A 12,262-nucleotide genomic window follows, 5' to 3' on the forward strand; every position below is an offset into this window, starting at 1 on the left:
TTATTTCTCCTTCACTTATGAAACTTAGTTTGGCTGGATATGAAATTCTGGGTTGAAAATTCTTTTCTTTAAGAATGTTGAATATTGGCTCCCACTCTCTTCTGGCTTACAGAGTTTCTGCCGAGAGATCCACTGTTAATCTGATGGGCTTCCCTTTGTGGGTAAGCCAACCTCTCTCTCTGGCCGCCTTTAACATTTTTTCCTTCATTTCAACTTTGGTGAATCTGACAATTATGTGTCTTGGAGTTGCTCTTCTCAAGGAGCATCTTTGTGGCGTTCTCTGTATTTCCTGAATTTGAATGTTGGCCTGCCTTACTAGGTTGGGGAAGTTCTCCTGGATAATATCCTGCAGAGTGTTTTCCAACTTGGTTCCATTCTCCCCGTCACTTTCAGGTACATCAATCAGATGTAGATTTAGTCTTTTCACATAGTCTCATATTTCTTGGAGGCTTTGTTTCTTTTTACTCTTTTTTTCTCTAAACTTTCTTCTTGCTTCATTTCATTCATTTGATCTTCAATCACTGATACCCTTTCTTCCACTTGATCGAATCATCTACTGAAGCATGTGCATTCATCATGTAGTTCTCGTGCCATGGTTTTCAGCTCCATCAGGTGATTTAAGGACTTCTCTACACTGGTTATTCTTGTTAGCCATGCGTCAAGTCTTTTTCAAGGTTTTCGGCTTCTTTGCAATGGGTTCGAACTTCCTCCTTTAGCTCAGAGAAGTTTCATCATCTGAAGCCTTCTCTCAACTCGTCAGTCATTCTCCATCCAGCTTTGTTCCGTTGCTGGCAAGGAGCTGAATTCCTTAAACTCACTGAGTTTCTACCAGCCTTTTCCCAGTATTTTGTAGTAGACGATATACTCAAAGCCACATCTTATTCCTTTCTCACCCCATTTTTTTCTTCTAAACACCCCAAACTTCATCCTATTTGTCATCTCAGCCAGGCACAGTGGTTCACACCTGTAATCACAGCACTTTGGGAGGCTGAGGCAGGAGGATCACTTGAGGCCAGGAGTTCCAGACCAGCCTGGCCAACATGGCGAAACCCCATCTGTACTAATGATACCCAAAAAAAAAAAAAAAATAGCTGGCTGTGGTGGCACATACTTGTAATCCCAGCTACTCGGGAGGCTGAGACAGGAGAACTGCTTGAACCTGAGAGGTGGAGGTTGCAGTGAGCCGAGATTGCACCACTGCATTCCAGTCTGGGAGACGGAGTGAGACTCTGTCTCAAATAAAAGTTGAGTTACTTTTGTGCAGTGTTTCCACTCCCCTGATAAGAACAAAATAATTGTGTGTATAAGACAAATACCAATTTTGTAATTTCTAGTATTTCACATAAGAGGTAAAGGCTCTTATGTTGGTATTTAAAATGATCATTACACCAGGCGTGGTGACTCACACCTGTAATCCCAGCACTTTGGAGGCCGAGGCAGGCGGATCACTTGAGGTCAGGAGTTCAAGACCAGCCTGGCCAACATGGTGAAACCCCATCTCTACTAAAAATACAAAAATTAGCTGGGCGTGGTGGCACATACCTGTAATCCCAACTACTCGGGAGGCTGAGGCAGAAGAATCGCTTGAAACCAGAAGGCACAAGTTGCAGTGAGCTTAAATCACACCATTGCACTCCAGCCTGGGCAACAAGAGCGAAACTGTCTCAAAAAAATAAAATGATCATTACACAATATGAAAATGAATACTCAAATTCATGCTAACAATTTAACTTTACTTAGAATGGTATTAAATAGCAAAATTTAAAACCATGACCAGTTGAGAAATTGTTAAAGAATGGAAAAAGCTTTATAATTAGTACCTTTAACCTAATTTTTCCTTTTTTTTTTTTTCTTTTCTTTTGAGACAGGGTCTTGCTCTGTCACCCTGGCTGGATTGCAGTGGTGTGATCACAACTCACTGCAGCCTCAGCCTCCTGGGCTCAAGTGATACTCCCACCTTAGCCTCCCCAGTAGCTGGGATGACAGGTGCACACTACCACACCCAGCTAATTTTAAAGCATTTTGTAGAGACAGGGTCTTTCTATGTTGCATAGGCTGGTTTCAAACTCCTGAGCTCAAGCAGTCCTCCTGCCTTGGCCTCCCAAAGTGCTGCGATTACAGACATGAACCACCTTTCCCAGCCTTTTCTGTTTTTGTTTTTGAGACGGAGTCTCATTCTGTTGCCCAGGCTGGAGTGCAGTGGTGCAATCTCAGCTCACCACAACCTCTGCCTCACGGGCTCAAGTGATTCTCATGTTTCAGCCTCCTGAGTAGCTGTGATTATAGGTACATGCCATCATGCCTAGCTAAGTTTTGTATTTTTGGTAGAGACAAGGTTTCACCATGTTGGCCAGGCTGGTCTCAAACTCCTGACCTCAGATGATCCACCCACCTCGGCTTCCCAAAGTGCTGGGGTTACAGGCATGAACCACCGCACCTGGCCCAAGGAGTTTGCCTTTTCATTTTGCAATGGGCCCTGGATATTACATAGCTGACCTTGTCTTCAGGACTAGGAACAGGACCAATAGCATCCTGTGTTTCTCTTGAATTAATCTACATTTCTTTGACAATGAGCTGGAGACAGGCTTCATTCATGAAGTACAGGGGGCTCCAGGAAGACTTTGTTCTGAAATCCAAGAATCCTCACTGTATCCTTTACCCAAGCTCTGGCATATGTCATCATGACTTTGGTTCCCTTGGGGCAAAGAGCATACTTTTGGCCTGAATGGACATTGAGTGTGGGGGTGCTTAACACCTCTGCTGAACAGGTCTTGTACACTTTTGACTTGGAGGGCAGGTCAGCTAGGTGTGCACTTCCAAAAGAGCCCTCACTGTCCAAGGTACAGTTGTAATCCAGGAGGGAAATGAGCTCCATGATGTGCCACTATGTGGAGAACTCCTGGGTTATCACAACACTGAAACTCTTGATGAATGATTACTGGAGGAGGGAGTTCAGATCGTGTCAGGCCCTACACTATGGAGTGTGGGGATGCCACCCTTGGTTCCCATTGTCCAAAAGCAAAACCCAGGAACTTCCACATCTTACTGTCCTTCACATCAGTGTAGAAGGCTTTGAAAAACCTGCTGTCCTGATGAGAGCCCTGTCTCACCACAAACGGCTACAACAGGGATATGGCATCAATTGGATCCTCATCCAGCTTGAAATAAACCGTGGAAGCTGCTTTTCCTCGGGACCTGATAGAGGGTGAAGTTTTGGGCTTGGTAGAGACTGAAGCAGACTGGCACATCAGCGGCCAATACTGCAGTCCAAGTGGGAGACATGATGGTAAGGAAGATGCCAGAACCACCTGCCATTTCTCCTAGCTCTATCATACATGCCCACATGGCACTCAAGTATCCTGGAGCAAGTAAGATAATTACCTCTTCAAATATTGCCTTCACTTCATTCTTTTTTTGTTTTTCTGGATCTCCAATTAAATATTAATCTCCAATTAAATGTTAGATCTTTTCAGTTTATCCTCTGTATTTCTTAACCTCTCATATTCTCCATTTTCTTGATTCTCTGTGCCATATTCTAGGTAATTTCTAAAGATCACCTCCAATTCACTAATCTCTATTCAGCTGTGACTAACCTGTCTAACCCGTCGGTTGAATTTTTTACTTCAACAAATGTATTTTTCATTTCAAAAAGTTCTACTTGTTTCCCTCTGATATTCACCTCATCAGTCATCATAGCCTCTTACTGTTTGCTTATTTTTATGACTGTTTCTGTTTCATTTATTCAACCAAGTTATTGGACCCCTGTTACATGAAAGACACTGCTCTAGGTGCTGGGGTTATACCAGTGAAATAAAAACCCTGCTCTCATATAGACTACATCATAGTAGCAGAAGAAATACAATAAACCAAATAAGCAAATTATGTAGTATAGTAGGTGGTAATTGAAATGGAGAATAACAAGGAAGAAGAAAGTACAGAGAGGGAGAGTTGCAATTTTAAAATAAGGTGGCTGTTTTATATTATCTGAAAATTGCAATATCTAAAGTCTTTGGTGGTCTAAGTTTTTATCATTACTATTATTATTATTATTATTATTGTTTCAACTCTCAGCCATAGAACTTGCTTCATTGTCTATCTGGTGATCTTTGATTGTAAACTATTTGGTTGACTTAAATCTTCAACAACTTTAGGGGCCTCCTTCAGTCTTACTTTGTTTGTTTTGCTTTGTTTAGTAACTAGTATCCACTGAAGAGGTTATCAAACTATGGCTTGTGGACAGAATCTAGCCAACTGCCTGTTGTTTGTTGTTCTTTTTTTAACTTCTGCCTCAGCCTCCCAAGTAGCTGGGAATATAGGCATGCACCACCATGCCTGGCTAATTTTTTTTGTATTTGTAATAGAGGCGGGGTTTCACCATGTTGCCCTGGCTGGTCTCGAACTCCTGGGCTCAAGCAATCTATCCACCTTAGCCTCTCAGAGTGCTGGGATTACAAGCATGAGCCACCATGCCCCGCCACTGCCTGTTTTGGTTAGTAAAGTTTATTGGTACACAGCCATACTCAGTTGTCTATGGCTGCTTTCACCCTACAGCAGCAGAGTTGAATAGTTTATAACGAGACTGTATGGCAAAGCCTAAAACAGTGCTATCTAGCTCTTTACAGAAAAAGCACCCTGATCTACAGAGATAATACACAGGAAACTAGTAACAACAAAACTGAAATGGGCACTACCATATGCTGTTGGCGCAAGTGTAATCTGGTACAAACTTAATAAGAAAGAAATATCCTATCTAATTCTAAAATGAGCCTGAGAGTTACACAAAGACTTGTGTACTGGCCTGTTAATCAAAATATTATCTATAATAGCAAAACTCTGGAAGCAATGAACATGTCCAACAACAAGGAATTAAACAGATAATGGTACATTCATGGAAATGTATTAAAAGATATGCAAACAGAATAATCTGTTAAGAATTACTGGGAATCTGAAAATGCAGCATATAAACAATATATTCAGACAATCACAATTGTTTAAACTTACACACACAAAGTATATCCCATCACTAAAAGCAATTATTTCTGGGTAGTAAAAGGTAGTTTTTACTTTTTTCTTTATACTTCTAAATAAACTGCATATATAATTTAGAAATTACTTTTTAAAGTGTGAGCATGGTATTGATCTTTTGTTTAAAGTCTTTATTGGAAACACAGAGTAAATTTTCACAGATAAAATGAAGTCTGGGATGTGCTTCAAAACAATCTGGCGTGGATGTATAAATAAATCAATATTGGCTATGTACTGATAATTGTTGACGCTTAACTTGGTACACTGTATTCACTACTTTCTTCACTCTTCTATATGTTTGAAACTTTCAAGTATAGAGTTAAGAAAAACAACCCTGTCTTGTCTTTTCAGAAACATAATAGCCAACATATCAAAGCTGGTTTTATCCTTCCTAAGACACTGTGTAAGAAATACACTGGACAATTATTGGGTCAAAGAAACTAAAAGAGAAATTGAAAAATCTCTTGAGAGCCTGGCACAGTGATGCATACCTACAGTCGTAGCTACTTGGGAAGCTGAGGCAGGAATGGATCACTTGGGCCCAGGAGTTTGAAGCTGCAGTGAGAGCTGTAACTGCACCTGCGAAGTCACTGAACTCTAAGCCTGAACAACATATAGCAAGACCCCGACTCTAAAAACATATATAAAGACACTTTGAGAAAAATGAAAATGGAAACACATGTCAAAACTTATGAGATGCAGCAAAAGTAGTTTTAAGAGAGAAGTTTACAGCATTAAAAAAGATTGCAAACCAACAACCCAAACCTCAACACCTTAAGGAACTAGAAAAAGAACAAACTAAACCTCAAGTTAGTGGAAGGAAATAACAAAGATCAGAGCAGAAATAAATGAAATAGAAAACAAAAGAATGAAAGAATAAAAAGCTAAACAAAACTGACAAACCCTTATAACAATAAGAAAAAAAGGACTCAAATCAGAAATGGAAGAGGAAATATTACAACTGTTAACAAATAAAGTCTCCCAAAAGCCCAAGACTGGGCTTTTCTGTTTCTACTAAACATTTAAAGAATTAATACCAATCCTCACATTCTTCCCAAAAATGAAGAGCATGGAATACTTCCAAACTCATCTTACAAGGCCAGTATTAGCCTGATACCAAAGCCAGACCAAGGACACTAGCAGAAACAATATCCCTGATGAACATAAATACAAAAATACTCAACAAAATACTAGCAAACCATCATCTTCAGCAATACATTAAAAGAATCATCTGCCATGACCACGTGGGATTTATCCCTGGGATGCAAGGATGTTTGAACATACGCACATTAATAAATGTGATTCACCATATGAACAGAATGAAGGACAAAAACTGTACATTATCACAATAGATGCAGAAAAAGCATTTGACAAGATTCAACACCCTTTCATGATAACCCCCAACAAAATAGGTATAGAAGGAATGAATGTTCGTCAACCCAATAAAGGCCATGTGTGACAAGCCAATAACTAACATCATACTCAATAGTGAAAAGTTGGAGGCTTTTCCTTTAAGATGAGGAACAAAGTGATGGATGTATTAGCCCAATTTGCTCATTCTACATTGTATACATGTATAAAGCATCATATTGTGCCCTATAAATATATACAATTGCCAATTAAAAACAATTTCTTCTTGATTTCCATTTCCTGATACAACTTCTAAGAACCTTGATATCACTTGAGTGAAAAGAATGTGTTTTTGTAGGGTAATGAGGTAACTGGTGACTGGGGCAGCCCTCTGGATAGCATCCATTAGGAAAAGAGATGTTACTTCCTCAGTATTTCAGGGAAAGGAGAGAGGGCAAAAATAGAGTATAAAGAATGTGGCTGATAACTGGCCTGAGTTCTCACTCCTGGTCCTTTCATTATCTGCACTTTTTTTTTTTTAGACGGAGTCTCGCTCTGTTGCCCAGGCTGGAGTGCAGTGGCACGATCTCGGCTCACTGCAAGCTCCGCCTCCTGGGTTCACCTCATTCTCCTGCTTCAGCCTCCCCAGCAGCTGGGACTACAGGTGCCCGCCACCACGCCTATTTTTTTTTTTTTTTGTATTTTTAGTAGAGACGGGGTTTCACTATGTTAGCCAGGATGGTCTCGATTTCCTGACCTTGTGATCCACCCACCCAAGCCTCCCAAAGTGCTGGGATTACAGGCGTTGAGCCACCGCACCCAGCCCATCTGCACTAACTTTAACACTCGATATTCTAGCCTAGCCAACATGGTGAAATCCCATCTCTACTAAAAATACAAAAATTAGCTGGGCATGGTGGCACACACCCGTAATCCAAGCTCCCTGGGAGGCTGAGGCACGAGAATCACGTGAGCCTGGGAGGCAGAGGTTGCAGTGAGACCTCCGAGACTGCACCACTGCACTCCAGACTGGGCAAAAGAGTGAGACTGTCTCCAAAAAAATTAAAACTAACCTCAAGAATGGAGTAGTGAATAATACATTTCTAAGAACCAAAAGGAAAGATGACATTCTCACCTAGTTAATCATGCAACAGGAAGGATTTCATCATGCAGTATTTTGCAAGAACCTAGGAAATCTCATTTTGCTAAAAGGCTATGACAGTATTCCTTGTCTTTTGATGTTTGTACATAAGAATTTACTTGCTATAAAGGTTTACTTCTTAAAGTTCCTATTAAAATTTCTAAAAAAACAATTGAAGGGTCCATTGGACCCAGACAGTAAAAGGCAGTTCGTTTTCCTGTTTATTCAGACTTAAGCATTATACTATTACCAGGGAAGTAAACTGTGCTTCAGCGATAGCTCAAGAAGGGGCAGTGTCAAATACTGTACAAGATATCAAAATCAAACTTTAAAAATATACATATTTATAGAAACAAGGTTCAGGAATCTTTTTAAAAACCTGACAAAATTCAGTCTTTTGTATTTTTCTCTGGCTCGCCTCATTTCACCTCCAACCTTAGCTTTATGATCATTCGGGCTTTCTTCACTCCTCTGCTTCAAGTTAACCCCTCCACATGTGATCTTGGTCTTCACTCTTTAGGGAATTTTTGCCCACAAATAAATGCAATGTGCCTTATGTTGGAGACAAAATAACCAACTATTCCCAACCTTATGATCTCAATCTACTTAATCTCTCTTAGCCAGTGACAACTTTCTAGAAAAGGGGCAACAACTCACTACATGAACATACTTGCCATCTCTTTCATGATCCAACCCACTGAATTTAAGCTTCTATATCCTCTCCTCCTTTGCTCTAATGATATCTCCTCTAAGGTTACCAATGGCCTAGTTGCAAATCTAATGGCAATAATATTTTTTTAAACTATAAAGAAAGGTTACAGTCAAACATTATCATAGGTTCTAACTCTATAGAATTCTAAATATTACTTATGAAACTATTACATAAGAAATCATTAAAAAATATAAAACCATAGGAAATATAATCTCCAATAATTATAAACACTTAAAATATATTTAGGGCTTATTATATGTCAAATACTGTTCTAACTGCCTCACACATAACGAATCATTTGATCCTCACAATAACCCTGAGGCAAATATTATTATCCCTGTTTTATACACAAGGAACCAAGCATTGAGAGGTTGTTTATCCAAGGTCATGTAGTAGCAGAGCCAAGATTTGAATTCAGTTTAGTTCTAGAGCCTATACTTAATCTCTGTATTATAAAACTTTCTCTGGTTAAGAGAACTACAAAAAACAAGCATTATAAAAAGATAAGGCATTATTTTATTACTTTTAACGTTTTTTTCACCACAATGAAAATAACTAAACACACAGCTTTACAAAAATAAATTTTTATTAAAAGCAGTAGAGTCTGAGCAGGAAGACAGTACAAAGAATGTAAACAATGTAAACATCACTACATTCAGCTCAGCCTGATTGAATGCTGAAAGACAACTCTAAATGCTCTACGTGCCCTTACTAGCAAGATACATTAATTCTATTTTACACAGACAACAAACACACTCTAATTTTGATTAGGCAAAAGTATTTTATCGAAGTCGATCCCAGCGCCAAATACTGGCATCATCACAAACAGCTATAAGAATGCTGCTATCCCTGCTAAAACTGGTTTGTCGAATAGCAGCACCACATTTATGATGAGTCAGTGTTGTACATCTAGGGAAAAAAACATGACAACAGGTTAAAAACCACACATAACGTTGTCAGTGTCTACCCTAAAACAGTGGATTAGAAAATAAGCAGATGTTCCAACTCATATGAAAAGCATTTAAAACCAGAATATACTTCACTAAGAGTCAGTCTCAAATTTTATAAAATTTGGATATATTTTAAGTTCAACAAGCACTATATAATTTGTATAAAAATGAGAAATAACTTGTCACCAAGGTACTTAGGGAAAACAAAAATTATTGGAATAAAAAATAACTTCAACTCTGAAAACAGTAAATGTTAAAAATGACTTAAGGATGGCACTGCAAATATAAATGATCTTTTCTACATTGGCATACAACTGTGGAGAAAAAACCTGAAATTTTGAACAGAAATTTCTAAATACTTACTTGGCTTTATGAGGATCTTCTACTTCTAAATCCCAAACATAAAGTTTGCCAACTTGATTGCCCAATGCAAGCATCTGTATAAACATATTTTTAAAAACATCAAATTAATAAAATTACCAGGTTCTAAAGCACTGTAGGAATCCTCAGACAGCTTTCTTGTTTCAGAAAAAGCTCGGTTCCAGCCTCTGTGCTCTTGACTACTTCTTTGGGTCTTATACTCCTGATTTGTAAATATGAATAAGACCAATTAATACATCACAAGTGTCTTCAGCAAGTAAGAAGGCATTTTGCAAATTTATGAAGGGCCTTACAAATTTACATTGTTAGCATGGTACTTACTTTTTCTTCTGCCTTCAAGAAATACAGCAAAAGCTGTGGAAAGCTCTTCCAAAGTTTTCTTACAGAAATAAATACCCAAGTAATTTGTTACCACAAAATCCTAACAATGTATTTCTTTAAATTTTTAGGTAACTAATATTTTGTCTGTCTTCTATCCTGATTTTTCTCTACGGAACAGTTACATACATAGATTGACAATCTAATTACTAAAACATTAAGTCTTAGTAATGGTATGGTAATGTTTATGTTATGGAACATAAATACCTAATTTCCACCATTGATACCTAACTGCCAATTTAATTTAAAGTAAGCACTGCAGATCATATGCAGAGCCACAAAAGCAGAATGAATAACACCAAAGTATTTGATGAATAACATCAAAGGGCAAAGTAATCAATACAAAACATCAGGGTAGATTTGTAGAGGAAAAAGAACATGGACACAACAGAAAAAGCTAGAATTACAATGGTCTTTCATAAGTCAGATCATTTCAAAATGTAAAAGTACGTTGATACCTTTTGCCAGAAATCCATAGAAAACCTCATGTACCAAATGTCACACTGGCTGTAATCAAATCGCCCAAGAATAGTCACATTAGACTCACTGGGTTTGATTTTATCTATATCATCTTCCATCTTGCCAGGTTTCCAGCACACAATGGCATTTTCACAAGACTAAAACAGAGAGAGAAATGAGAAAAAGAAATGTTAATGTGGAACTGAATCATACAAAGTAAAAACGAGGCTTTTCTATTGTTTTGGAATTCACAGCTCTTAGAACCTGGTTAATCCATCTATCAAGTACAGTGATGTACATTCATTTATATTTACACTCAATGCCCATACTTAAGGACAAGAAATTCGATTATCAACAGAATTCGATAATACAAAAGAATCACATTTTCTGAAATATTCATTTTGGAAGTCAACATTTCTCTTCCAAGTTAAACCAAGTTCAGCTCTAGATACTCTGACACCCAGAGACTTGAAGTGTTTTATAGCAAAGATATAATTACAAACATACAGAATTAGAATACATGGCTTTTCACAATCCGGCATTAATCTGGCTCTTGCTTACTTCACTAGTTTGCAGTTTCCCCTTTCAATTCTAATCACAGGTGGTTTTCTTTACCTGATTAACTATTATTACTTCATCCAGTATCTGTGCCACACAGTAGGTACTCAACAGGTATCTTAGGAAATCTGATGAACTCATATAAATGGCCTTAGAACTCAGGTTATAAATAGGGCAACTGAAGGCAAGTAAAGCAGTTGTTTAACATCAAGACACTGATATGGGGACAGGATTGAAATAGGCTTCAAACTTATACTTTTCCTCTCCTATAAAATCAAATTTGTATGCACACACCTAAGCAGTAAGTGGTAAAGAATACAATGAGAAAAAATTACAAAACTGTGGGCACTATTCATATCACTATCTAGGTCAGCAGTTTGCCCACTAAGGGACATTTGGCAATATGTCTGTGCTCTAATGGGTGGAGGCCAGAGATGCTACTAAACATCTTATAAGGCACAGGAAACCCCCTTCAAAAAAGGAATTCTCTGGCCTAAACTAAATAGCACCAGGATTCAGAAATCCTCGTGTAAGTGAACAGTGCCCCTAGAGTTTTACTGGACAGCCTACATAATATAGTCACAGGTGGCAGCCCTGTGGGGTTCACAGGCATTTAAATAATTTAATAGTATGGCCACTTGAAGATTAGGGAGGAGACAACACATTCTTTTTTCTTCTCTATCTTTTTTATTTAGACTTTTTAAATCTTAGTGTTACATGACATCTGTTATTCAAGTTTTTAACTGTAAAGGACCTTAGAAATCACCTAGTGTGATGACTCTTGGCTAAATGCAAAATTGGATCAATAGTCTGTGGAGTTTTCTCGAAAGATTCATCTCAGCCGCTACTGATTCAGTCTCTAAGAGAAAGGCCAAAGCAGAAGAACTGTAAAAAAGCTCTTCAAGTGCTTCTTACTAACTGCACCGGTAAAGAATTTTTAAGTACTGGAGTCCCTAGATGGAAAAACTAAAGCAAAGTGAGGTAAAAAGATGTTGCCAGAGCTAATGGATGGCTGCACTTCAAAATCATCTACTAAGAGCTTTTTAGAACTACCAATTCCCAGGGCCTTGTGCCAGATTTAGAATTTCTGAAGGTGAGGTCTAGGAAATCTATTTTTCTAACATTCTCCTAGTGATTCCGATGCAGAGTCAGATTTGAGACCACCAATATATTTCAGTTCAGCCTACCACCTAAAATTCAGAAATCCTTTCCAGATATCTAAGTTCTAAGAGCAGAAATTTTAAAAACCTAATGGCTTTTTACTTCTGCTGCTGGAACAATAGAGCAGACGTATTTTTTCCTATCCGT

The 12,262-nt window shown here is 38.3% G+C and overlaps 1 protein-coding gene across 2 annotated transcripts in view; it reads right to left on the reverse strand.

Annotated features, from left to right (window-relative positions):
- Positions 1 to 8,792: 8,792 nt before the first annotated feature.
- Positions 8,793 to 12,262, reverse strand: part of EED (embryonic ectoderm development) — a 35,718-nt gene continuing 32,248 nt past the window's right edge. The window contains exons 10-12 of one of the 2 annotated variants that reach the window (XM_011938497.1): positions 10,396 to 10,554; positions 9,542 to 9,615; positions 8,793 to 9,137 (exon numbers count right to left, since the gene is read on the reverse strand). In XM_011938497.1, the coding sequence (XP_011793887.1) occupies positions 9,011 to 9,137; positions 9,542 to 9,615; positions 10,396 to 10,554 (360 nt within the window). In that variant the 3' untranslated portion in view covers positions 8,793 to 9,010. The remainder of the gene's footprint in view (positions 9,138 to 9,541; positions 9,616 to 10,395; positions 10,555 to 12,262) is intronic. The other variant, XM_011938496.1, reaches the window with a different exon arrangement.

This window comes from Colobus angolensis, unplaced genomic scaffold (genome assembly GCF_000951035.1).
Source record: "Colobus angolensis palliatus isolate OR3802 unplaced genomic scaffold, Cang.pa_1.0 Scaffold174, whole genome shotgun sequence".
NCBI lineage: Eukaryota > Metazoa > Chordata > Mammalia > Primates > Cercopithecidae > Colobus > Colobus angolensis.